This window comes from Pongo pygmaeus, chromosome 13 (assembly GCF_028885625.2).
Source record: "Pongo pygmaeus isolate AG05252 chromosome 13, NHGRI_mPonPyg2-v2.0_pri, whole genome shotgun sequence".
In the NCBI taxonomy this organism is placed as follows: domain Eukaryota; kingdom Metazoa; phylum Chordata; class Mammalia; order Primates; family Hominidae; genus Pongo; species Pongo pygmaeus.
In genome coordinates, this window is record NC_072386.2 from 120361283 (window position 1) to 120389157 (window position 27875).

A 27875-nucleotide genomic window follows, 5' to 3' on the forward strand; every position below is an offset into this window, starting at 1 on the left:
TCTGTCCTCAAACCTGGAGAAGGAAGGGCTGCATCCTAGGCTAGGGAGAAAAATCCAGAGAAAACCTCCCTAAGTTGGGAAGAAAGACAAATGGGCATTTTGTTTCATTTCCCCTCATGATGAAGCCACAGAAAAGAGACCCCTTTGCCTTCCCCCTAAGAAACTGTATGTTAAACTCCGTGCCTCCCCACTTGCCACCAAGATCCTGCTCTGCATTTTGCTTGCAAGAAAACTGCATAGGATTCTCCTCATTTGCTCATTTGTTCAGCGCATGTGCGTGTTGTTTTGAGGCATGGTGCTGAGAAAATCCCAGTGAACAAGCCGGCCCTGGTCCCAAAGGGCATAATCTCAGCACAAAGTGCCCCCAGCGATCCCGTTCTTACCATCTGCCAGTCTCCGAGCTCTAGGATTTATGCAGAGCCTCTCACTGAATCACTCAGCAGCCTCATGAGAGAGGTGAAGCTTTATCCTCATCTTACAGGCGAGGAAACCGAGGCTCAGAAGGATAAAGTGACTTGACCTAGGAAATACGCAGTGATCCCCAGAGCCCAGGTGTCACACTGGCCACCTCACGCCGGTGCCTCAGATGGCCAAGGAGCCTCGCAGGGTTCTCCTGCTAGAAGCAGCCTAGGCTCTGCCTCTGGCGGGGGCCCAGGAGGGATGGGGGGTTCCTCCCCACCTCCCGGTTCCCGCCTGGAGACCTCTGCAGTGTCCTGAGGAAGGCCCCCCTCCAAGCCCCCCGTTTGCAGGGACACACCCATGCAGACACTGGGCGGTGGCATGGTCAGGCGGGGAGGCTCCAGGCCTTGCTGTGATGGGGAGGGGGGTGACCAGGGAGGGGCCCTTGCCTTAGGGAAGCTCATGTTTCCTAGAGACATCATGTTTTAATTGGAAGGCCAGCCTTTCCCGCAGAGCGGGCCGCCCCACCACCACATCCCTGGGGGAGGAGAGTGTCAGGGCTTAAAGCGGGAAATTGCTAGAGACAAGAAGTAAAAACGGACTACTCTGGTTTCACTGGGAAGGAAGAAAGAAAAGGCAAAGATCTAATACCAGCCGAAAGCAGGGTTGCTGTTTAAAGAAAACTGTTGCTGTTGCAGCAAATTTAAGGCTGCGGCTGCTTTTTCTTTCTTTCTTTTTTTTTTTTTTTTTTTTGAGACGGAGTCTCACTCTGTCGCCCAGGCTGGAGTGCAGAGGCAGGATCTCGGCTCACTACAACCTCCGCCTCCAGGGTTCAGGTGATTGTCCTGCCTCAGCCTCTCGAGTAGCTGGAATTACAGGCACATACCACCATGCCTGGCACATTTTTGTATTTTTAGTAGAGATGGGGTTTTGTCATGTTGGCCAGGCTGGTCTCGAACTCCTGGCCTCAGATGATCCGCCTGCCTCAGCCTCCCAAAGTGCTGGGGTTACAGGCGTGAGCCACTGTGCCCAGCCTAGGGGGCGGCTTTTTCAAGGGGCTGGTTTCTCTGTCAAGGGAGGAAAAATCGGGGAGGCATTCTGTTAACGCTTCTCTCCTTCCACAAATATCGTTGAGCACCTACTGCACGCCAGGCCCTGGCCAGGCACAGGGGCCCCTGCAGGAAACAAGGGAGCTGTGGTCCTTGGTGTGAAGGAGACATGCTGGATGCTATGACAACACACAATGGGGCCCCTACATTGTCTGGAGGTTCAGGGAAGGCTTCCTGGAGGAAACAGAATTTCAGAAGGGACCTCAAGAATGAGTGGAGTTGTCCAGTAGAGGAGGTCAGGGAGGGCACGCTAGGTGGAGGAAACAGCAGACGGAAAGGCTCCGAGTTGGAAAGAGCATGGCTGTTCTGGAGCAGAAAGGGTGGGAGAGAGCACGATGGGGGCCTGTGATCTGGCAGACCTTGTTTGGGATGTGTGACTTTTGTATTAAGAGCAGTGGGGATGCGTTCTGTGTGTCTGTGAGTGTCCAGAGTGGCCACTGACTCCGGCCCTCTCTGGGGGCTCTCTCAGTGAGCATCTCTTCCGGTCACATGGGAAGCCAGTGTCTGATATGGGGATGACAGTTGTGTCTCAGTTGCCCAGAGCTCGCTGGGCTGTCCCAGTCTCCAAAGGAGCTGACCACAAGCCCCTGACTGGCTGCCCCCAGCCCTGGCTGCCTCTGGCCCAGCTGCTGTGAGACCTGCACTGCCTGAGAAGCCCAGATCCTAAGCCAGGGGGGGAAAGCTCCGGGAGCCGTTTAGAGCCAAGTCCACCACGTGCAGGACGGCAGCACCAATCGGGGAGGCGGGGAAGGGGGTGCAGATGGCCAGGCACTGGGCAGCTATGGCTGGTGATGAATTCATGGTGTCAGGGACCCAGGACCAGGTCTGTGTGTCCCAAGTGCATGACGGCCCTGGGATGGAAGCTTTGTTCACAAGATGAGGAAGGAAGGCCATCCCAGGCTATCTGACCTTGAATCCTGTATTCCACAAGGAATGGAGGGAGTCCAGGGTGCTGCTGCAGAGTCGGGACAGTTGAGCTGGGTGACGGTGGCAGGGGGGAGGTGGCTGTGAGGTCCCATCTCCATCATCGTCGGCCCCACGATCCAACAGGACCATTTATTGTGCACCTGCTAAGTGCTACACCCTCTGCATGGATCATCTCATTAAACCTTTCAAACATTCTAGAAGGCAGGCGGTTTTATGACCCCATTTTCCAGGTGAGGAAACTGAGGCCCAGGAAGCCAAGTTACACAGTAAGTACGTGGGGGCACCAGGCCTTGGGCTCTTGACTGTGGTCTGTTCCCCACCCCTGCCGACCTGGAGTCCCTGGATTGGGCTGACTGTGACCTTACCCAGCCTCTCCAGGCCTGTTTATGAAGGGAAAGGTAAGAAGGTTCCATAACGCTGGAGCAGGGGCTGTTGAACGAAACCAGAGGTGATCCCTGACCCAGGCAGGCAGGCTAGGGCAGGGGCAGCCCCTATTGTCCCCATGCAGCTCAGTGGTGACGCAGACAGAGAAACGTAGAGCCAGCTCCAGAGAGCTCCCAAGGGTACCCCTCCAGGGCCTCCTTTTCCCAGGGACAGGACACACTGGGAAGTGGCCTGGCTCTGCTGTGGAGATTCTGGCCCAACCTCAGCTCCACTTGCTGGGTGATCTTGGCAAAGCACTCATGTCTCTGAGCCTCAAATTCCTCACCTGCAAAATGATCATCATAATACTACCTGGGGTTTGGGCTGCTCAGAGGAGGCGGTAAGACCAGGCAGGTAGGGGCTTAGCTTTACGCCTGCCTCGCCCCTGAAGAGTGCTCAGTAAACACCAGTTTAGCCAGGCACGGTGGCTCATGCCTGTAATCTCAGCACTTTGGGAGGCTGAGAAGGGTGGATCACCTGAGGTCAAGAGTTCGAGACCAGCCTGGCCAACATGGTGAAACCCTGTCTCTACTAAAAATACGAAAATTAGCTGGGCATGGTGTTGTGCACCTGGAATCCCAGCTACTCCGGAGGCTGACGCAGGAGAATCGCTTGAACCTGGAAGGCGGAAGTTGCAGTGAGCTGAGATCATGCCGCTGCACTCCAGCCTGGGTGACAGAGCAAGACTCCATCTCAAAAAAAAAAAAAAAAAAAAAAAAAAAGAAAAGAAAAGGAAAAAAACCAATTTGGTTTCTCTCTCTCTCTCCCACCACCCCCACACCCGCCCTTCACACCTGGGAGGAGGGGCAGATGTCCCATTTAGGACCATCACGTTCCCTTCACAGATGGAAAAACTGAGGGAGAGGTTTCCCCAAGCCCCACAGGAAGGGGAGCTGAGATTAGGAACAGAGTTCTGGGTGTCAGGAGTTTGCCTCATGGCTTTGCTGGTACCTAACCATGCTTTCCAAAAGAGAGATAAGTTACCTAGCACAGCACCCCGCCCCCAGCCCGCACACAGGACCCAGATCCCTCTCCCCTGCCCAGCCCTGCCTGGCGACCTGGGATCCCCTCTCTGGAAGGACAGTGCTGATCCGCTGCCCCGAACCTAGCTTCTGGCTGGATGTGACTGCCACTCCTGTGCAGGAGGCATCTTGCTTTATTTTCCACAGCACAAATGGTAACCATACATAATGGCAGATACCGTCTATAAAACACAACTATTTTTATAATGTGATGTTTGAGGTTAAAAATTCAAATTAGAGATTAATTACAACGTCTAGAAGGTCTAAGGCTAAGACGACTTTGGGGAGGAAGGCTGACACGTTCAGATTTGCAGCCTGGAGCATTGCAGGTGGGTACTCCCTGCCTGCCTAGAGCGTGCACACGCACTCGCACCCACACTCTGAGCCAGTCCCCGGGCTCTGGCAAAGCTGGATTCGATGTGTCATTGGCATCCCTGGGAGAGCTGGCTTCAGTGCTGGCTTCTTTTCTGCCTAGGACACTGGGGTCCAAGCAGCCATCAGAGAGCAGTTTCCCTGGTTGGGTGTGATGGCTCTCACCTGTAATCTCAGCACTTTGGGAGGCCGAGGCGGGTGGATCACCTGAGGTCAGGAGTTCGAGATCAGCCTGGCCAGTATGGCAAAACCCCATCTCTATTAAAAATACAAAAATCAGCCAAGCATGGTGGTGTGCACCTGTAATCCCAGCTACTTGGGAGGCTGAGGCAGGAGAATTGCTTGAACCCGGGAGGTGGAGGTTGCAGTGAGCCAGGATCATGCCACTGCACTCCAGCCTGGGTGACAGAGCAAGACTCTGTTTCAAAAAAAAAAAAAAAAGAAAGCAGGTTCCCTGATGATAAAGCAGCCCTGGGGGTTGTGGATGCGGCAGCAGGTGGGGAGATGCCAGTGTCTAGGGCACCCAGAAAAGTTGTGAATGTCTTGGATTTGCCTCCATCCGGTGCCGCCTCTCTCCTCCTCCCCAAACCCTCCCTCCCTCCACCCCCCAAAACCAGAACCAGATGGAAACCCAAAGTGAATAGTGGATCTGAGGGTGGGGCAGATGGTGTGGGATGGGAGCCCTGGTGTGGGGAGTGAGCCCCATTCCAGAAACTCTAAAGGCCAATGTGTCTCCTTCAGCACAGGGACAGCTTGGAGCCCGCTGTAGAAGAACCTCCAGGTCCTGGCGGCTTCTGGGCTCCCTGGGGATCATGGGCCCATGTTTGCTGCTTTATTCAAAATGGGGAACCACAGCAGTGACTGGAAGCGTAGGGCTGCCTGTGGCGCCGAGAATTTTCCTCCCTCCACCTTCCCACGGTACAGGCTGGTCCCTGAGGAGGAGGCGTGGGTCTTAGGAAGAAAGCAGCTCTGGGGAGCTGCTGGCCAAACGCCCGTGGCCTCCTCCTGTGCCCGAGGCACCCCAGGGAGAGGAGGTCCAGAGTGGGGCCAGCATGTCACATGGATCCCACCTGGCTCCTGGGGCAAGGGGCTTCTTTTCTCTCAACCTCAGTTTCTTCGTCTCTGAGGTGGGGACGGTGACAGCACCTACTCAGGCATGGGTGGTGAGGATGCAGAGAGATAGGAAGCACTTCACAAAGTCCTGGCACAGATGGCCCTGCCACCACTGCTGTGCCCCCTATGTTACTATTACTGCCATCGCTATTATTCGCAACTCCTGTGAGGGCCCCTGAGAGAGGAGGGGCTGAGGACCCAGCCATACCCCTGGCAACCGCAGGCCCCCAAGGACGCTCATCTGCCTAGCATGGGGTTGGAGAACTGTCCCAACCCAAACTAGCTCCATATTAAGGCAAAAACTCCATCCCTCCGCCCCTAGCCCCACCCTGGGGTGGGCTGGTGAGAGTAGGGACTTGATTATTCCTTTGTCTCTTGACTGGTCCAGGGTGAAGCTGGAGGGAGGAGGGCAGGGAGCGTCTCCATCCCTCTCTCAGCAATGGCTTCGCCCCATCCCGGAAACAGCTCAGGTATCTTTGGCCCTACCCAGTCTTTGGCACAGCAGACAAAAGCCTGGGCCTGTGGCGGGGTCTGGGACAGCCCCAGAGAGGGGCTCCGTCCTCAGGTCTTCCAGTACCACCACGGAGATCCCAGACCCGTCCCTCAATCTTCCCCTCCTTGGCCAGGCGCGGTGGCTCATGCCTGCAATCCCAGCACTTTGGGAGGCCAAAGTGGGCGGATCACCTGAGGTCAGGAGTTCGAGACCAGCCTGACCAACATGGTGAAATACCCGTCTCTACTAAAAATACAAAAATTAATCCGGTATGGTGGCATGCACCTGTAGTCCCAGTACTCAGGAGGCTGAGGCAGGAGAATTGCTAGAACCCGGGAGGCGAAGGTTGCAGTGAGCTAAGATGGTGCCACTACACTCCAGCCTGGGTGATAGAGTGAGACTCTGTCTAAAAAGTATATATATATATATTTCCCTCTGACTATGCCAGTTCCTGCCAGGCCACCATTAAGTCTTATTTGGGTGAAGTCACTGCCCACCAGGAACCCCTCCTGGGACCCCCTTCATAGCAATAATTAATCATCTCCCTTTTAGGAGGCCCCCACTACGGACTAAGCATAGGACACACACGGTCTCCCCTCATCTTTATAGACAGATATTGACATTTCCATTTTACAGATGAGAAACAGAGGCTCCTTCCTGCAGCACATATTTCTTGAGAGCCCCTGCTCTGTGCAGGCCCTGGGCACACATCCACCTGCCAGCCCTTAGGGAGCTTACAGGTAACTGATAAAGACACAGGCAGGAGGCCAGGCGCAGTGGCTCACACCTGTAATCCCAGCACTTTGGGAGGCCGAGGCGGGCGGATCATGAGGTCAGGAGATCGAGACCATCCTGGCTAAAACGGTGAAACCCCGTCTCTACTAAAAATACAAAAAATTAGCCAGGCATAGTGGTGGGCGCCTGTAGTCTCAGCTACTTGGGAGGCTGAGGCAGGAGAATGGCGCGAAACCGGGAGGCGGAGCTTCCAGTGAGCCAAGATCGCGCCACTGCACTCCAGCCTGGGCGACAGAGCGAGACTCCGTCTCAAAAAAAAAAAAAAAAAGACACAGGCAGGTAATTTACTACAGTGCTGGTAAGTTCCACTGAAGAGAAGCACGGGCCTCTGGGGCTCAGAGACGGGAGCGCCACCCCCAGGCTGCACAGCCAGCACCTGCGGACGTAAGGCTAAAGCTCAGGATCAGACTTCAGAGCCCTCCCATCCTTACCCTCTTCCTGTACAAGGCTGTGGCTAACAGGAGCCCCTCCCAACAGGCTGCAGAGACTCACATCCCAAATTCGCCCAGAGAGGGACCCATGACCCTGGACCGCATGTGGTGGAGGCAGCGATGGGAGCAGAGGAGAGAAGATTCCTGAGGCAGGTCCACAAGTCCCTCTGGCACTGTGCTCTCCGCAGACCTGGGAGTGAAGGGTTCCCGGAGTGGGAGCCACACTACTCTAGTTCTGCCAGGGTGAGGACAAGGGTACGGGTATAGTTGGGCTTTGGCATTGTATCAGTCAAGGCTGTCACCTATGATGGGTAGAAGACTGGTCCCAGCTAGCTTAAGCAAAACTAGGATATATTCATTAGCCTAATTTAGAAATCCAGGGTGGGACTTCAGGCACTGCTGGATCCAGGCTTAAGCAATGATACTGGGGCCTGGGTTCTCGCTCTCTGGCTTTACCCTTTCCTGTAGAGGAGACACACACACAGAGACACACACAGACACAGTCACAGTCACAACACACACACACACACACAGCCAACAGAGAAGAAACCAGAAATCTCCGAAAAAGTCTCACTGTGCCATGATTGGGTCCCTGCCCACTTCTGAACCAATCATAGTGGCCAAGAGAAGCGGAGTGCTGATTGGCCGCAGCCTGGGCTGTGTGGGGTGGGGTCTCACTGGCACCTCTTGGACGGGGAATGGAGGGAGGTTGCTCTCCACGTGGTGCTCCTGGGTGTAACAGAGCTCACATTTATAAAGGAAGAGTTCTCTAAACAGCACAGGCAGTGCTTCAAGTACATCTCATGTATTGTCTCACCTGATCACGGAGGGACCATTATTGTGCCTGCTTTATAGACGAGGCAGCCAAGGCTCAGTGATGAGGTCAAGAAGCTTTCCCAAGGCCACCCAGCTTGTGAGTGGAGTTGAGGGAACTCTTTCCAGGGTTCCTGCGTCAATCATGACTCTCAAAGCAACCAGGAGGCCTGGGCAGTTGGCACTGGGCCACCCTTCCGCCATCTCGTCCCCTCTACCAGGGCAGGCAGTGTGCCACTGACGCCCCTCCTGCCCTCTCCCTGGGCTGAGGGCATCACCTCTGGCCAGGGTGGGCCCCGTGGGCTGAGTGGTGCTCAGGAAGCTGTGGAGGGGTCATCACCACCCTACCTGGTCCCAAGCACAGGCCTGGGAGGCCAGGGAGCAGGGCAAGTTGGGGTCTGGCTGGGCCCAGGGCTCCCTACCAGTAGCAGCATCCCCCTCATGTTACATTAAGCACCGTGGCAAGTACGCGGAGCCAAAAGCAGGGTGGACTGTGGTCCGCCTGCCGTGCCATCACAGGTAGTCCACATTTCACTCACTGTTTGTTCATTTCCTTTTTTTATTTTTATTTTTTTGAGGCAAGGTCTCACTCTGTTGCTCAGGCTGGAGTGCAGTGGCACAATCACAGCTCACTACAGCCTCGACCTCCTGTGCTGTTGATCCTCCCACCTCAGCCTCCTGAGTAGCTGGGTGACATGTGCCACCACCCCCACCTGGCTAATTCTTTAAATTTCTTGTAGAGACGAGGGTCTCGAACTGCTGGACTTAAGCAATCCTCCCACCTCAGCCTCCCAAAGTGCTGGGACTACAGGCATGAGCCACTGTGCCCGGCCAGTTTCCCTTCTTCACTGTACTTTGGAACTAAGCTAAAAACAATTTCAAGTCTTCCATTTTCCTGGGCCTTTAAAAAGCTCCAAGGCCTTAGGTATTGTGCACCCGAAGACTTAAGGGTGTGGTTTGTGAGTCATTCATTCATTCATCCATGCAGTGTTTACTGAGCACCTACAATGTGCCAGGCGCCACTGCTGACACAGCCCTGAGGGCGCAGAGGGAACCCTGTTCTTGGTGCAGTGTAAGCAAGTTGAGTTAGTGATGGTGGAGTGGCTGGGAGACGCGGCCAGACCCCCACGCCTTTCTGGACCAGTGAGGGAAGGGTTCCTACAGGAAGTGTTGTCTAAGAAGAGAGGTGAGGGCTGGGTTGGGCTTTGTGAAGAGGTGGGAAAAGTCTTCCAGCCAGGGGGATCTGCATGTGCAAAGACTGGAAGTAGCAGAGTACCAGCGTCCAAGGAACACAAGGAAGGCCAGGATGACTTGTAGTGGGTGGGGTTCATAGGGGGCAGGGGTACCCAGTGAAGCTGGAGGGGGCAGGTCCTGGGAACTAGACCCTGGGTTGGCATGTAGGTTCCCTCCTGGTGTTGCTGAGAACCAGAGTCAAGACAAGAGTGAGGAGAGTGAGATCCCTCAGGAGCAGACGCAAGGAGGCATCGCTGTTAGGGCTGGGCCCATGAGGGGCAGGTATCCGGACTCAGGCCTCCTTACTTTTGTTTTGTTTTTAAGACGGGGTCTCGCTGCGTCGCCCAGGCTGGAGTGCAGTGGTGCGATCACAGCTCACTGCAGTCTCCATGTCCTGGACTCAAGTGACCCTTCCACCTCAGCCTCCCAAGTAGCTGGCCACAGGTGCACGCTGCCATACTGGCTAATTTTTTTTTAAAAGGAGTTTTACTGTGTTGCCCAGGCTGTTCTTGAGCTCCTGGGCTCAGGTGATTCTCCCACCTCAGCCTCCTAAAGCTCTGGGATCACAGGCATGAGCCTCCCACCTCAGCCTCCTAAAGCACTGGGATTACAGGCTACAGCCACCACACCCAGCTGACCCTCTTACTTTTGCAGCCTGGGTGCCTCCCTCACCTTGCCCCACACCAGGACCTGCTCAGAAGGGGGATCCCTGATCATCTGCAGCCTCCGGATTCGCCCTCACCACCGGCCACCCCTCCTCTACCCAGTCCCCTCCCCTCCCTTCCGGAAAATACTCCAATGTCCTTATTTTTTCGGGGGAGGGCCTTGATGGGTCCAGCAGGGGAGTGGAGTCTGGGCAGAATGCTAATGAAATCAGAGGAGCCCGGGTCGGGGGCAGGCCCCGGGCAGGGGAGAATTAAGCAATTGCAGGCAGGCTCTCTTCCATATTTGATTGGCGCTGGCTGAGGGACAGCCACCCGCAGGGCAGCCCCCTGCAGAGGGGGTGGGGGAGTAGTGAAGGAGACAGATCTGCTTCTTCAGGTGCCCTCCTCGTCCTTGGCTGAGGCAGGCTGCAGGCCGGGCACGGTGTAATCCCAGCACATTGGGAGGTGTAGGTGGGAGGATCACTTGGGGCCAGGAGTTCAAGACCAGCTTAGGCCGCAGAATGAGACCACCGACTCTATAAAACATTAAAAAAGAAAAGAAGTGGGCTGCATTCAACATGCACAGATGCTTTGTGGAAGGAAAGGGGCAAAAGTGGCCTCGAGGCCTGGCAGGGGTGTTGTTCAGCGGGCCCCTCGGGGTTGGTGAGGGGTGTGGAGGGCCCCAGGGACCCCTGTGAGTCCCGCCACCTGACCACCTTCCAGGCATCATCTCAGAATCCTTACAATGATCCATGAGTGGCCGGGAAACTGAGGCATAGAGAGGCGGAGCCGCGTGCCAGAGGAAGGGCCCGCAGCCACTCCACCGTCACTAACTCAACTTGCTTGCGCTGCTCCAGCCGGCTTCCCTCTGCACACTCGGCTGTGTCAACAGCGGTGCCTGGCACGAGGGCGGTGCTCAGTAAATGCTGCCTGGGTGAATGAATGAGTGACTCACAAACTACACCCTTTTGGTCACTGCGCCAACTCCGTGGCATTCTAGCAGCCTGGTTGGTGTGGGAACTCATCACACCCAAGATTTGAGGAGCAGAAAGGTATCATGGCCCAGGAGACAAGGGCAGGCAGGCAGGCAGACTGGCTCAGACCCTCGCCGGGCAGGCCTAGACAGGCAGCATCAGCTCTCTGAGCCTCAGTTTCTCCTTTTCTAAAGCAACCTGATGACAGTAGCCCCCTCGCACAGTGATTGAGGGTGGATGAGAAAGGGCTTTTCTGGAGGTAGGGGGGACACGGTCTCTCTCTGTCACTCAGGCTGGAGTGCAGTGGTGCAGTCACTGCTCACCGCAGCCTTGACCTCCTGGGCTCAAGCGGTCCTTCTGCCTAAGCCTCCTGAGTAGCTAGGATTACAAGTGTCCACCACCATGCCTGGCTAATGTTTGTATTTTTTGTAGAGATGGAGGTCTCACTCTGTCACCCAGGCTGGAGTGCAGTGGTGCTATCTTGGCTCACTGCAACCTCCGCCTCTGGGCTCAAGCCATCCTCCCACCCACCTCAGCCTCCCAAGTAACTGGGACTACAGGCGTGCCACTACCATGCCTGGCTAATTTTTGTCTTTTTTGTAGAGATGGAGTCTCACTCCGTTGCCCAAGCTGGTCTTGAACTCCTGGGCTCAAGTGATCCTCCCACCTCAGCCTCCTGAAAGTGCTGGGATTATAGGTGTGAGTCACCGTGCCCGGTCAAGAAATGGCTTTGAGGACTAGGAAGAGCTCCATGATATAATGGGGGTCATTTGAAGAGCTACCCTGGACCCGTGTGTACAGTGTGGTCTCTGATCATGAACTCCCTCCCACAGTCTCTGCCCCGGGTGCCTTCCTTTCCCTACCCTCCAAACACACGCAGTAGCACATCGACCTCACACTTCTCCCAAGAAGCATCATCCGTGTCAGGACAAGGTCTCTTGACTCTGAAGGAGAACGGCCAGGAGGGCTCACTGGGTCCACATTTCTGTCACTCTGTCTCCTCACATTCAATGGCATGGGCCCCAAAGAGACACCTGAAACCTGGGAGCCTAGCAGAGCTAGGACAGGAGACCAAGCCTGGAACCCAGTGTGAGGAGGCTGAAGCAGACGTGCATAGGGGTTCTGGGCATCAGGAGAGGGCTTTTCCAGTTGGGTCTTGGAGGATGAGTAGGAGCCCATTGTTTACTCTCTTCACCAGTTCACACAGCACCACCCTCTGGTTGGGTGGCTCTAGGCCTAGCATCCTCCCCTCTGCAGCCTCAGGCTTCTCATTCATAGAATGGAAAGGAAAGGAAAGTGCTTGCCCTGTTGCTGGAATAATACAGAATAGAATCTTTTCAGGTTGGGTCTCACAGAAAAGAGGTGAAGTGTGCACGAGGCCAGGAATGTTCTGTGTCGTTGGCTGCAGGTAGGCTCATGGCTTAGGGGTGCTGGTTTGGCTTCATGGCGCAGAGAGACACTCCTGTGCTCCTGAACACACTCCTGTCTTCTCTACACTTCTCTCCTCCTTCAAGCTTCCCTGCCTTCTACACCCCCAAGCTCTTCTCTGAGCTCCCAGAGCACAGGGGTCTTCAGTAAGAAACCTGTCTGCTTCGGCTGGAATCCTGCGTCTGCCTCTTGTGCAAGTCACCATGCTCCCTGAGCCAGGGCTTCCTCGTCTGGAAAAGGGGAGTAAGTGATGATGCTTGTCTCCCAGGACTGCCAGATTTCGGTGTGACCAGGCATTTGGCTTAGTGCTCCACTTGAAGGAATTGCTCCACGCGAGTTAGCGGCATCCATCATCATTTCCCATTCTCCCACCTCCCACTGTGCGTGGTTGCTTGAGTTATCACCAGTATCAACCCTGTAAGTAGATATCACTTTTGCAGATGAAGAAACCGAGGCTTATTTGAGGCAAGTGGTCCCTGGCCATAGGGCTGGGCCTCAACTCTAGGCTGGTCTGATGTTCAAAGACGTTGCACTTGGTGTCGCCAGTGAGTGGTCCTCAACCCTGGCAGCACGGTAGTGTGAGCTGGGGAGCTTTCAATGAATGCTGATGGCCAGGCCTCACTCCGAACCTGTGGAGTCGGACTCTCTGGGGTGGGGGCGGGGGCTTGGCATCTTATTTTGCTTATTTATTTATTTATTGAGATGGAGTCTTACTCTTTCGCCCAGGCTGGAGTGCAGTGGCACAATCTTGGCTCACTGTAACCTCTGTCTCCCGGGTTCAAGTGATTCTCCTGCCTCAGTCTCCAGAGTAGCTGGAATTACAGGCATGCGCCACCACACACAGCTAATTTTTGTATTTGTAGTAGAGACGGGGTTTTGCCATGTTAGTCAGGCTGGTCTCAAACTGCTGACCTCAGGTGATTCACCCGTCTCAGCCTCCCAAAGTGTTGGGATTACAGGCATGAGCCACCTCGCTCAGCCAATGGCATCTTTTTTTTTTTTTTTGAGATGACATTTTGCTCTGTCGCCAGGCTGGAGTTTAGTGCCACAATCTCGGCTCACTGCAACCTCCGTCTCCCGGGTTCAAGCGATTCTCCTGCCTCAGCCTCCCAAGTAGCTGGGATTACAGGCACGCACCACCACGCCTGGCTATTTTTTTGTATTTTTAGTAGAGATGGGGTTTCACCATGTTTGCCAGGATGGTCTCAGTCTCTTGACCTTGTGATTCGCCTGCCTCGGCCTCCCAAAGTGCTGGGATCACAGGCATGAGCCACCGCGCCCAGCCAATGGCATCTTATTTTTAAAGGCTCCACCCTCTACCGCTCCCCAGTAATTCCCCATGCAGCTAGGGCTGAGGCCCCATCCCACCCTGCTGCCTCCGTCCCTCCCACCTTACCCAGCCTATGCTCCTCTCTGCTGCGGTCCTCTGTTTTCAGGGCTGCGTCATTCTCTCCCTGAGAGTTGGCCTAAGAGCTGAGGCCCAAGTTTTCTCCAACGTGACTTTTCCAGCCCTCTGGGCACACTTTTGAGGGTAACAACTCACTTTAGAAAGGCCCCTGCTGCCCGGCGCAGGTGATGGAGTTGGCACACAGGTTGTATCACGCCGATGGGTAGGATCCGAACCCTGATCAAGGTACCCAGGATCTGGAGACCTGAGAGGGCCCTCCCAAAGGCAGCAGCTCTGGGGGCTGCTAGTCCTTGGACAGACATGACTAGCACCATAAGTACGGTGCCAGCTCTTTTTTTTTTTTTTTTTTGAGACGGAGTCTCGCTCTGTCGCCCAGGCTGGAGTGCAGTGGTGCGATCTCAGCTCACTGCAGTCTCCGCCTCCCAGGTTCAAGCGATTCTCCTGCCTCAGCCTCCTGAGTAGCTGGGATTACAGTTGCCTGCCACCACGCCTGGCTAATTTTTTGTATTTTTAGCAGAGATGAGGTTTCACTGTGTTGACCAGGCTGGTCTTGAACTCCTGACCTCATGATCTGCCCGCCTCGGCCTCCCAAAGTGCTGGGATTACAGGCATGAGCCACCGCCCCCAGCTGGTGCCAGCTCTTAACTCTCAAATGGGCTCTACACCATGAGGCCAGCTCCAACAAAACACAGCTGCATATGGGTAAGGATGAGAGGAAAGAGGCAAAAATAAGACCACCTCCTTTAGGTGGGCTGTAAACTAGAGTGGTATGCTTGTGCCCGCTTGTCCTACTGCATGAGAGCCCATTGTTAAATTTTCAGAATTTTGGAAGCTGGTTGTCAAACACAGATATTAAAAATTAAGGCCCGGACACGGTGGCTTATGCCTGTAATCCCAGCACTTTGGGAGGCTGAGGCGGGTGGATCACTTGAGGTCAGGGGTTCGGGACCAGCCTGGAAAACATGGTGAAACCCTGTCTCTACTAAATATACAAAAAAAAAAAAAAAATTAGCCGGGCATCATGGCAGGCACCTATAATCCCAGCTACTTGGGAGGCTGAGGCAGGAGAATGGCTTGAACCTGGGAGGCAGGGGTTGCAGTGACCCAAGATTGCACCATTGCATCCAGCCTGCATGACAAAGTGACTCTGTCTAAAAAAAAAAAAAAAAAAAAAAAAAAATTATATAAACTTACAATCACAGAAATTATATTTAAAACACAGGCAGTAGATACTCAGATCTCATCTCTTTCTCATAATTTTACATTTTGCTGTTATTTATGCTTGAGGTTATTTGCACTGTGGTATCTGGATGGTAGGAATACCACACACTGGTGGGCTTTAGGGCACCTCTTCTCAATTTCGTCTTCATTGATGTTATGTTGTGGCTTGAAATTGGCCGTGGTAGAAGTATTTATACCCCAGAAATTGACAAACACTATAAATTAAGGATCTCCTCCCCCACAGAGAGCCAGTTGTGAAATTTATTTTTTAATATTCTTTTCCCTTTTTAAATATACTTTTTTTTTTTTTTTTTTTTTTTGAGACAGGGTCTAGCTCTGTCATCCAGGCTGAAGTGCAGTGGCATGATCACAGCTCATGGCAGCCTCCATCTCCCGGGCTCAAGCCATCCTCCCACCTCAGCCTCCCTAACAGCTGGGACTACAGGCACACACCACCATGCTCAGCTAATTTTTAAAATATTTTTTGTAGCGACGAGGTGTCACTGTGTTTGCCCAGGCTACAGGTATGACCCATCGTGCCTGGCCTAGACTTTATTTTTTTAGTTATTTACTTATTTTATTTTTGAGGCAGGGTCTCACTCTGTCACCCAGGCTGGAGTGCAATGGTGTGATCTCGGCTCACTGCAATCTCCACCTCCTGGGTTCAAGCGATTCTCCCACCTCAGCCTCCCAAGTAGCTGGAACTATACAGGTACACACCACCACACCTGGCTAGTTTTTGTATTTTTTTTAGAAGTGACAAGGTTTTGCTATGTTGACCAGGCTGGTCTCGAACTCCTGACCTAAAGTGATCTAGTCTCCTTTGCCTCCCAAAGTGCTGGGATTACAGGCATGAGCCACCGTGCCTGGCCTAGACTTTATTTTTTTTGAGCAGTTTTAGATACAGCAAAATTGAGTGGAAAGTACAGAGATTCCCCATCTACCTCCTGTCTCCACCTCCACCACCACCATCCGCCACCAGAGTGGTACATTCGTTACAGTCAATGAGCCTACAGTGACACACCATCATCACTCAAAGTCCATAGTTTACATTGGGGTTCCCTGTTGGTGGTGTTCATTCTGTGGGTTTAGAGAAATGCATAATGACATGGATCCGCCACTGCAGTATCACCCAGAGTAGCTTCACTGCCCAAACAATCCCCTGGGTTCTGCCTCTTCATCCATCCCTCCCGCAGCCCTGGCAACACAGATCCTTTTACTATCTCCAAAGGTTTGCCTTTTTCAGAATGTCATATAGTTGGAATCATATAGTATGTAGCCTCTTAAGGTTGGCTTCTTTCACTTAGTAAATATGCATGTAAGTTTCCTCCATATTTTTTCATGACTTAGTAGCTCCTTTTTTTTTTTTTTTTTGGTGCTGAGTAATATTCCTTTGTCTGGATGTACCACAGTTTATCCATTCACCTACTTAAGGACGTGTTAGTTGCTTCTAAGTTTTGGCAATTATGAACACCGCTGCTATAAACATCCCTGGGCAGGCCTTTTTGTGGACAGAAGTTTCCACCTCATTTGGGTAGGAACCGAGGAGTGTGATTGCCAAATCGTACGGTAAAAGTATGTTTAGTTTTGTAACAAGCTGCCAAACTGTCTTCCAAAGTGGCTGTACCATTTCGCATTCTCGCCAGCAGTGGATGAGAGTTCCTGTTGCCCCACATCCTCGCCAGCATTTGGTTGTCGGTGTTCTGGATTCTGGGCATTCTAATAGCCGTGTAGTGGTATCTCACTAGTTTTAATTTGCATTCCCCTAATGATACACAATACGGTGTATCTTTCATATGGTTACTGGCCATCTGTCTGTCTTTTTGGTGAGGTGTCTGCTCAGGGCTTCCGTCCATTTTAAAATCAGGTTGTTTATAATTTAATTTGCTAAAAAAATTTTCTCATGGTAGATAGTCTTTAAAAAAAAAACAGATTGTTCTCAGCTGGGCGCGGTGGCTCACACCTGTAATCTTAGCACTTTGGGAGGCCAAGGCGGGCGGATCACCTGAGGTCAGGAGTTCAAGACAAGCCTGGCCAACATGGCGAAACCCCGTCTCTACTAAAAATACAAAAATTAGCTGGGCATGGTGGCAGGTGCCTGTAATCTCAGCTACTCGGGAGGCTGAGGCTGGAGAATCACTTGAACCCAGGAGGCAGAGGTTGCAGTGAGCTGAGATCGCGCCACTGCACTCCAGCCTGGGTGACAAGAGCGAAACTCTCTCAAAAAAAAAAAAAAAAAAAAAAAGATCGTTCTTTTGGGGCAAAACTCGCCTTGCCATCATTACTGGTTAATACAGTATTTATGTGCAGGAGGCAGAATACTGTCCCTATTGGAAATATGTCCAGAGAGGTTGGATAATTTTTCCTGCCACCACCAAGGCCTTGGAAGAGGGACGAGGGTTTGCCTCCTGGCAATGCCAGATGGCTGCTTGTTTATTTTAAAAGGCAGAATTGAACATCATTCTCTTCAAATGTCTTTCTGTGGTCTACGTGGAACTTCCCAAAATGAGCGTGTCAAGGGACAAGGGATGGTGAGACGATGCCACACATGACATAGTTTGCTGTGTCCTTGGAGGTGGAAAGGGCCCCCAGCAGGGAGTGAAGGCAGAGTCCCTACTTGGGGTTTTTCTGGAGCTCTTCCTGAGCCCATGGCAGACAAAGCTCATCAACCAGAGACCCTCCCAATCTTCTACAACACAGGGTTCTAAGCAGCTACTAGCAGGCGATCAGGAGTGGCAGGGAGATGACACCATGAGCCAGCCCTGGCCTGAGTGTGCTCAAAAACACCCCACCTCTCCCCTTTGATTTTTTAAGATAGTCTCCCTCTGTGGCCCAGGCTGGAGTGCAGTGGCCTGATCCTGGCTCACTGCAACCTCTGCCTCCTGGATTCAAGCCATTCTCCTGCCCTCAGCCTCCCGAGTAGCCGGGACTACAGGTGTGTGCCACCATGCCCGGCTAACTTGTGTATTTTTAGTAGAGATGGGTTTTTGCCATGTTGGCCAGGCCGATCTCCAACTCCTGACCTCAAGTGATCCCTCTGCCTTGGCCTCCCACAGTGCTGGGGTTATGGGCATACGCCACCGTGTCCAGCCCTTCAGAAGTCCCTTCTGACTCTGACACTCTGTGCTGGCTGCCTCCTGGGGAGAAGGAGAAGGCAGACTCATGCGTGCTCAGCAGGGAGGCAGCATGGTTCAGGGCTTAGGAGCTTGGGTGCTGGAATCTGGTGCATCAAGATGTGGATGAGTCCCAGTTCTTCCACCAACTGGCTGTGTGGCCTTAGAGAAGTCACTTGACCCCACAGATCCTGTTTCTTCCTCTTGTTAATACTTGCTTCCTGGGTTTGCAGGTGTGAGGATTCCTCCAAGCTCTGTGTGTGTGTGTGTGTGTGTGTGTGTGTGTGTGTGTGTGTGTGTGTGTGTGTGTGTGTGTGTGTGTGTGTCTTTAAAGTACCTGGCACAGTGTGTGTGTGTGTGTGTGTGTGTGTGTGTGTGTGTGTGTGTGTGTGTGTGTGTGTGTCTTTAAAGTACCTGGCACATAGGGGAGTCCATGGGGGATGGCAGAGGGAGCCCCATTCAGAATACTGATAAACACTATGGTGTCTGCCATGACCGTGGTGGTCCAATGAAGGCTTCATGGCTGGGCCAGCCCTCTGGCCTGGGAGATTCAGCCACCATCCCCTCTCATCAGCCCCCTAAGACCCACTTGCCTGCAGCTTCCAGATGAAAGGGCTCACCATGGAGGAGGAATGGGGTGAGCTGCAGGCCGGCTCAGAGGGGTCTGGGGGCAGGGTCCCAGTACCCACTGGTTAATCTTTTGGGGTCATCTAGCAGTCCAGGGAGAACCCCAACACCCCACAGGCAAGTGGCCGGACCTGGCCAAGGCCAGGGCCTCATGAAGATCCAGGGTCATTCTAGAAGTTCTAGGAGGATTATTCCCTTCTCCACCCCACAGTCCGTGAGTGTGGATAGGTGGCCTGTAATCAACACCCCCTCCAGAGGTTTCTGGCTAAGGGGGACAGAGGAGAGGCCATGGAGGAGAAGAAAAGGCAAGAGGACAGAGTTCTGTGACCCGAAATTGCCACCAGCTCTCTTTAGCCCCAGAGGAAACTGTCTTTTCAAAGAGAGAGGCTGCGGAAATGGCAGATGCTTGGAGAATCAGCTTCCCTCCAAATTCCCGATCTCTTGCTCCGGGCTTTACTTGATTAATGTGCTTGTTTGGTGCGGTTTTTATACACCCCACAGCCTTGTTGTGTTTACCCCCTTTTCAGGCCTGCTGGGGAAGGGCTCAGTCTTAGCCTGGCACAGAGCTGGGAGCCGGGCCGGGAGCCCCCAGTTGGCAGGCACCTCCCTTTCCTGGCCCACGCTGCTCTTCCTCCAGGCCCCCGCCACCCCAAACCTTTAACAGGAGACTTGGCTGGAAAGTCAAAAGGACTTTCCCGCTGCTTTCAGATGCCTGGGCACATTCACCAGGCCATTATGGGCCTTATTACCTTTAGGCTGGGAACTTCTTAAAAGTGAGTTTTTTTTCTAAAATCCAGAATTTCTGACAGCCCAAGTTAACAAGCCCCCACAAGTGAATTCAGAGAGCATTAATGGGAAAGTTCTAAACAGAACCTCTGCTGTCACGTAAGCAGCTCAGAAAAAAAACTCTTCTCCCATTTTAAGGGTGAACATGGCACTTTGATGTGGCCCCATTTCCTTATAAAGCCCCCTCTGAGAAGGCGGAAAGCTGAAGTTTAATCTGGAGCCAACAAATTACTTGCAATTTGCAAGCACACATGCTTAGCTCATAGGGGCTGAAGTCCACAGTAAAAGAAAGAAAACGAAAAAAAAAAAAAAAAAAAAAAAGGTGGGGTAGGAGGGCACAGAAGGAGAGAAAGGGAGGAAGACAAAACCCACCTCCACTCACCAACTGGCTAAGACTCAGATGTATTATCATGGAATCTAGTGTGGGAGGTCCTAATGCTCACAGCCCCCTTTTCAAAACCAAAACAAGCCACATACCCCTGAACAGTAGAATGGTACTTCTAAAGCAGGGCACCTTGGCTGGGCACGGTGGCTCACGCCTGGAATCCCAGCACTTTGGGAGGCTGAGGCGGATGGATCGCTTAAGCCCAGGGGTTAGGGACCAGCCTGGGCAACATGGTGAAACCCCGTCTCTACAAAAAATACAAAGATTGGCCAGGCGTGGTAGTGGGCGCCTGTAATTTCACCTACGCTAGAGGCTCAGGTGGGAGGATCGCTTGAGCCTGAGAGTTCAAGGCTGCAGTGGAGTCCAGATCGCGCCGCTGCACTCCAGCCTGCGCCACAGAGTTAGACCCTGTCTCGAAAAAAATAATAGTAATAATAATTTTTTAAAAATACATTTAAAAAAGCAAAGCTACCCTCGGTTCCCGGTTTGATAAGGGGTGGATTCCAAATAAGCAGCTGTCTTGCCGCCTTGCCAGGGGAAAGGAGCTGGGCAAATTCCTGCAGAGTCCCCACAAAGCCTCACTTCCCCCAGATGCTTGGGTGGGAGGACCCTCGCTAAGGGATCAAGGTTGCAGGTGCAGAGGGGGTCCCTGACAGAGGGCGGGCAAGGGAGGGGCGCCCCGGGTGAAGGTGACTTTGAGTTCCAGGTGTGTGGGCTAGCAGTTGAAGAGGGGGTGCAGCGCGGACCCCCCTGGGGCGGGAGTCCGGTAGACCAGCTGAATGTCCGCTCTGCAGCTTTCTCGCTGTGTGACCTTGGGCGACTGACCTCCCTCCTTAGTCTCGGTTTTCCCGACTGTTAAACGCGGACGGTAGCAGCAGTACCTGCCTCATAGGGTTACCGTGTGTGGAGACACGGGCGCCCGGCCCGGCCTGGCCCTTGGCCTTGGCCTTGGCCGGCGCTGGGCACGTGGGAACTGCCTTTGTCACTAATCGGGGGTTGGATTCCCTTGCACTCGGTGCCAGGATGGGAAAGAGCAGTCAGTCCTGGCTCCCACCCGGGACCTGCCTGAAGAGCGGGGGTGGAGAGGGAGGTGTCTGAGCTGGAAGGAAGGCGAGGAGGGAGCGGGCTGGGCTGGAGGGGAGCGCTGCGCCCTGCTCCCCCTCCCCTAGGCCGTGCCCCCTCCGGCCCGGCCGGGGCGCGCACCCTCGGAGCGCGGGGCTGGGCGCGGGATCTATTAACGTCTGTGTGTCTGGGCCGCGGGACTGCGGCGAGGCAGGCGCCAGGGGCTCGCCTGGAACCAGATGTGCCGCGGCGCCGCTCTGGCCGCCACCGGCGCGGCGCGCTCGCACGCACTGGCTGGCGCGCACATGGCCGGGCTGGGCGGCGGCGGCTGGCGCGCCGGCCCCGGCATCCCCTGGATTTCGGACCGACCCCAGACCCGCGCGTGCGGAGTGGAGACCCCCGCCCAGCAAGCCAGCTCCCCGTCCAGATGGGAAAGCCACCCACGAGACGGGTGGGGTCTGTCTCGCCCCTCGGCCCTGTCCCGGGGGAGGGAAAGATGGCTTCTCAGAAACCTGCCCCCCCCCGCTAGCGTCCCCGCTGTCTCCACCCCACAAAGGGCTGGGGACGCTTCCCCGCCCCCCGAAGTTTATTTTCCTAAGTTTGTGCGTAAGATTTTTCAAAATTCTGAGTCAGAGCTTCCCCTAAGATGAGGCCTTTGGGGCATGCGAGAAATGCCAAAATGTGGGTGGGGGAGGGGAGCGTGGGGGTTGGAGGGTTTTAAGCGCCGGGATTCGGAAGGGGGCTTTTCACCCACTGGGTGAGTACAAGGACTTCATTGAGGCCGGTCCCAGCTCCGCACCAAGTCTGTCTTAACCATAAGGTGGTCCCTGGTCCTGGCTGCTGTCAGCACCGAGCCTTCCCGTCCCCAGGCAGCTTCGGGGTGCTCTGCCTCTCCGGACCAGCCCCTTCAGCTCTCTGGGCCCCCTCCCAGGGCCTATAAAGTGAGCAGTGGAGCTGGGAGCTCCCAGCAGGGGAGCTTAGGAGAAAGGGATGGTTGGATGGGGAGGGGGCACTTAGGCTCTGTCTCCATGGTTCTCCACCAAAAGGAAGCGTAAGACCAGGCGGTGGTGCTGCCAGGCTGGGCTGGGCCAGGCCAACCCAGTCTAGCTGCAGAGAAGAGGGCCTGCCCAGGGCTTGGGACTCAGCAGTTCCCCGAGTTCCCCCTGGTGTGCAGCCCTTCCCCATGCTCGGGAGGAGGGTGTTTGGTGAAACACACGTGGCAAGAGCGGGTTTCTCCCGCCACGCCTGCCTTCCTTGTTCCAGAAAAGGGGAGCTGGGATGCTGGGTAGGGTGGGAGTGTCAGCCATGCACATCAACGCAGAGACTAATCCCTGCTAGGCGCGTGTGGGCAGAGGTTGAGACAACCCAGACTGGGCAGCCAAGGCTTTGGCCATTTGTCAGTACTGGGTGGACGCCCCCTCACGTCACTACCATCCCATCTGAGGCCCCATGGGCCCACTTCACAGGGAAACAGGCCCAGAGAGGAGCGGTCACAGGCTCAAAGTCACAGAGCTGGGATGTGGAGAAGGTAGGATTCCCACCCTGCCTGCTGGACTCTAGAGATGAAACCTTGGGTGCTTGGGATCAAATCTTCCTGGCGTCTGGAGGCTCAGGAAGCAAGGTGGTTCGTTCCTAAACTCTAGGAAGTAGAGGGAGGACGCTGGCCCAGCTGGAGGGCCATCAGGATAGCCTGACTGTCCCTTCCCTCCCAGGGCATGCTGGAGGCCCCTCCCCACAGGAAGGCCGCTGTGCCTGTTCCTCTGACTATGAGCACCAGCAAAGCCAGGCTGAAGCCTTTCCCTGTGGGAGGTGATTTCCCTAGCCCATGCTCTGGCCTGTCAATTAAAAAAATCCATCAATAGGCTGGGTGCAGTGGCTCACACCCATAATCCCAGAACTTTGGGAGGCCGAGGTGGGCAGATTACTTGAGGTCAGGAGTTCCAGACCAGCCTGGCCAACATGGTGAAACCTTGTCTAAAATATACACACACAAAATTAGCGGGGCGTGGTGGTGCGCACCTGTAATCCCAGTTGCTTGGGAGGCTGAGGTGGGAGAAACACTTGAACCCAGGAGGCGGAAGTTGCAGTGAGCCGAGATCACACCGTTGCACTCCAGCCTGGGCAACAGGGCAAGACTCTGTCTCAAAAAAAAAAAAAAAAAAAAAAAAATATATATATATATATATATATATGTGTGTGTGTGTGTGTGTGTATACATATATCCATCAATATATTAGTTTCTGCAGATAGGAGGGTCCAGAAGTGAGAAGGCTTGTAATGCTGTATAGTGCATACAAATTTTCAGATGTTTGGGCAAGCAGAGAATTGAGATTATGTTCCCATCAGGAGCCAAAATCCATTCATTCATTCACTTACATATTCATTCAGTATTTATTGAGGACCTGCTATGCGTCCGCCCAGAATAAAGAATATCCAATGTGTGAATGTGCCATGGCTTTCTGCCTGGTCCAGCCCAGCTTTCTGGGAAGCATCCATGAAGGATGAATTCTTTCCTTGGGCACCTTCAGGGCAGCCTCTGCTCGTGTGTGTCAGTGCAAGCTTTGGGAAGGAAGTGTCCCAGGGAGCAGAGAACTTGGTCTCTGAGGCACCAACAGCAGCTGTTCAGGAGAGACACCTCAGCGTGCCAGGCATATGGTTGCTTCTGCCTCTCAGCATCCCAAGTCTCCACCAGATGGTTACAAACTGAGGTCTGGAGAGGTTAAGTAAATTGCCTCAAAGCTGCACAGCCAATATACAGCAAGTGTGGGATGAGAACGCACACACACCTAACTCCAGATAAATATACTAATGGCTAACGTGATTTAGCACTTACTATGTGCCAGGCACTGCTTGAAGAACCTTATATATATATTCTTTCATTTAATTTTCACAACAACTCTGGGAGGAAGATCTTGTTATCCCCATTTTCTGGATGGGATAACTGAAGCACAGAGAGGTTGTAACTTCCTCAGGGTCACAGAGCAGTGAAGTTGGGATTTGAACTTGGGCAGCCTGCCGCCAGAGTCCAGCTCTTCCTCAGTGGGGTGCTGTATCTTTTTTTTGGTTTGATGTTGTTGTTGGCTTTTTTTTTTTTTTTTTTAGATGGAGCCTCGCTCTGTTGCCCAGGCTGGAGTGCAGTGGCACAATCTCGGCTCTCCGCCTCCCAGGTTCAAGCAGTTCTATAGCCTCAGCCTCCCGAGTAGCTGGGAGTACAGGCACACGCCACCAAGCCTGGCTAATTTTTGTATTTTTAGTAGTGATGGGGTTTCACCATGTTGGCCAGGCTGGTCTTGAACTCCTGTCCTCAAGTGATCTGCCCGCCTCAGCCTCCCAAAGTGCTGGGATTGCAGAGCCACCGTACCTGGCCATTATTGTTGTTTTGAGACAGAGTCTCAACCTGTCACCCAGGCTGGAGTGCAGTGGCACAATTGTGGCTCACTGTGACCTCCACCTCCTGGGTTCAAGTGATCCTCCCACTTCAGCCTCCTGAGTTGCTGGGACTACAGGTGCGTGCCACCGCACCCGGCTAATTTTTTAATTTTTTGTAAAGATGGGGGTTTTGCCGTGTTGTCCAGGCTGGTCCCAAACTCCTGGCCTGAAGCGATCCACCCGCCTCAGCCTCCCAAAGTGCTGGGATTACAGGCGTGAGCCACGGTGCTCAGCCAGTACGCCACCTTTTATTCTTTTGTGGGCTGGACTGTTCTGACCAACTTGGTAGCAAGAAGATTCCTTCTGGAGAGGAGAGCGCTGTTAGAAGAACTTCTGTGAAGCATTTGGGGTCTTGAAATCCAGCAGAAGGACAAAGAAGTGAGACGTTTTTCACAGTGTTTACAATAGAGGAAAATCGCAAGAGACCTAAATATCCCACAAGAGGGGAAGGGCTGGTGAGGCCGTTTTGGCATCCCCACTAGGGGAAGTGATGCAGCCACTCACGCTGACGTGAGGAAGAAGATAGGAAATAGAGCAGAGGGTTTAGAATGGAGCTTGAGGGACCCTCATTCACTGTGTGTCGCTCACAGTGGGAAGCAGTCTACCTGCACTGTCACATTGACTTTGCTCCATAAAATGGTGAAGTCATGGCAGTCACCAACGCGATAGCTGATGTTACTTGACCTCTAACTGGGTGCCAGGTGTTGTCGAAGCACTTTAGGTGTTGCTGTTCCCACTTATAATGGGGACACTGAGCCTCACAGAGCTCACAGAGCTGGTATGGAAAGCCAGAACCAGAATGCAGCTATTTCCAGGAAAGCGGGATATGGTTGGGCAGATTGTCCACTGCATAACTGCAGGGGACACCAGTCACACTGGAGTCTGTGGGAATGGCACCCCTGAAGTTGTACAGTGCACAGCCTGTGCAACCATATGCAGCATCCCTGGGTGTGTCTGATCACAATCCTAGGCTCTTAATCCATGCCCCATCCAAAACAGAAAATGATATTCATGCACACTGTAAATGGAGTCATGTGATAGCTAGATACATGTGGACATGCAACAAAAAGTATGCAAAGAATTAAACAGATATGCTGGTGTCGTGGGATTTGTAAGAGATTTTTTTCCTTTCAAATGTCCTTAGGCCAGGCGCAGTGGCTCATGCCTGTAATCCCATACTTTAGGAGGCCAAGGCAGGTGGATCACTTGAGGTCAGGAGTTGGAGACCAACCTGGCCAACATGGTGAAACCCCATCCGTACTAAAAATACAAAAAAATTAGTCAGGCCTGATGCCGGGTGCCTGTAATGCCAGCTACTCAGGAGGCTGAGGCAGGAGAATCGCTTGAACCCGGGAGGCAGAGGCTGCCGTGAGCCAGGATCGCACCACTGCACTCCAGCCTGAGCGACAGAGTGAAACTCCGTCTCAAAACTTTCTAGAACTGCCGGGCACGGTGGCTCACACCTGTAATCCCAGCACTTTGGGAGGCCGAGGCGGGTGGATCATGAGGTCAGGAGATCGACACCATCCTGGCTAACACGATGAAACCCTGTCTCTACTAAAAATACAAAAACATTAGCTGGGCATGGTGGCGGGCGCCTGTAGTCCCAGCTACTTGGGAGGCTGAGGCAGGAGAATGGCGTGAACCCGGGAGGTGGGGCTTGCAGTGAGCAGAGATCGCGCCACTGCACTCCAGCCTGGGCAACACAGCGAGACTCCGTCTCAAAAAAAAAAAACTTTCTAGAACTCTCTGTAATGATGGAAATGTTTCCTATCTGTGCTGTCCAATGTGGCGGCCACTGGCCATGTGTGGATATTGAGCCCTTGAAATGTGGCCTGTTCAACTGAGGAATGGAATTTGTATTTTTATTTCATTTTAATCCATGAGAATTTCATTGAGATGGCCACGTGCAGCTCGTTGCTCCCATGTTGGACGGTACAGAGCTAGAGTGTGGATTGGTGTCTTTCATTCTGAGCCATGTCATTCCCAGATGTCTGCTCTGAAGCTTGTGGTTCCTAAACTTGCGGGTAAGGGAGTGTCTACTGCAGATTCCCAGCTGGACCCTTGGGATGGGAATGTCTGTCTTTAACAAGTTTCCCGGGGAATTCCCAGGCAAATTGTCAGTGGACTCCCCTTTAAGAAATGCAGAAGATCTGGTGCCAGCCTCTTCACGTGGCAAAGTGTGGCAAGGGGGGCGGGGCAGCTCCCGGACCTGTGGCTGAAGGCGCCAGAACAGCTGCCCTCAGGGTTAGCAAGGTGGTCGTTGAGGAATAGAGTTCCTGTGTGCTGCCCCTCAGAGTGTAAACACAGCATATCGTGGGGACCACAGGGAAGTGGACTAGGACCCACTGTAATGGAGAATTTTCTAGAGCCAGGGTTGGCTGTTGTGCGAGGATGTGATTAGAAACATGTTGGAGATGTTGAAGATGGCCCCGTGCCCAGACTCTGAGCATGCACCCCACTGGTGAGGCTGTCCTGGGTGGGGCACAGCAGCTGGTGGGTACCTGGTGGAGGCTGAGACATAGCAGGGGAGCCAGGTGGGTGGGTGTGGGCCGAGCATCCCGACTTGTTCGGGTAGAGAGGGGTGGCCAGTTAAGCCACAGAAGTCTGAACGGTCTCTGCGCCTGGCCACCAGCACTTGCCCTGGCTTCCCTGCAGGTCCTGGCTGCAGACTTTGAGCAGCCCAGGAGCTCTTGAATGGGGAAGAGCTCGTTTCCCACACGGGACCCTTAGCAGCAACTTCGCCTGGTCTGGAAATGGTTAACTTTTCCAAGGGCAGCTTTCATCCAGATACCAGCCACTTTGGGGACAGACAGTCTGGACATAAATCACCCCTGATCACTGGCAGTGGGACCTGGGTTCGGTACTTTACCTCTCTGAATCTCATTGCCCCTGACTGTGAACAGGGCTTAATAACAGTGCCCTCCACATTGTACGAGGCAGGGCTCCATAACCCAGTGCCAGGCGCATAATAAAGTGGGTTAAATGGAAACCAAAAAAGAAAAAAAATTAAGGGTGTGGAATAAGTCCTTCTCGCCTCACCACAGTCCCACGCTGCGGCGAGGGGCGCGGCAGAAACACTCAGGACGCCCTTGGAGCTTTGCCGAGTGAGGCTCAGACTCACATTTTCCAGCACTGCCCGGAACTCACAAATGGGTCATAGAAACCTCCAGCGATGTTTAAAGTTGAGCCTCTCTGGGAATGCAGCACTGCCCAGAGCCAGGGTCACGGCAGGTCCCGTCAGCCTCGCAGGCACTGCCCTTGTCTGGGCTGCTCGCCATGAAGGGCTGGCCGGGGGACCCCAAGATGGGGCAGAGGGGCAGGTTCTTCCAGGGCAGAGAGAACTGACTTTCCATGGAGCTGGTGCTTTAGGGTGGGGTCTGTGGACAGGATTCAAAGTGTGTGAACCACCTCTCCGCACAACATCGCATGCAAACTTTTCTGCACGCCTGCATTTTTCTAGGGAAGGGTTCGTAGAGTTCCTCAGAGTTCTCAAGGGGGGTTCATGATTAAAATGGGGAAGAACCACCAGGCCAGGCCTAGCCTTCATTTGGGACGAATAATAGTGGGGTTAGCAGTCATTTCTGGGGCACCACGTTAAGCACGTCATTGGGAGAGCCCTGGGCCGCGCCATCCTCACTGAGCAACCTGAGAGAGGGAGAGAGAGA

General features: G+C 53.6%; 1 protein-coding gene across 3 annotated transcripts in view; it reads left to right on the forward strand.

Moving 5' to 3' along the window:
- Window positions 1-27875, forward strand: part of PRRX2 (paired related homeobox 2) — a 57764-nt gene that overhangs the window by 11607 nt on the left and 18282 nt on the right. Inside the window, exon 1 of one of the 3 annotated variants that reach the window (XM_063650411.1) lies at window positions 22213-22306. The exons of the other annotated variants lie outside the window; for them this stretch is intronic. Coding sequence (XP_063506481.1) covers window positions 22228-22306 — 79 coding nt within the window. The 5' untranslated portion in view covers window positions 22213-22227. Of the gene's footprint in view, window positions 1-22212; window positions 22307-27875 lie in introns of those variants that run through there. 3 annotated transcript variants of the gene reach the window in all.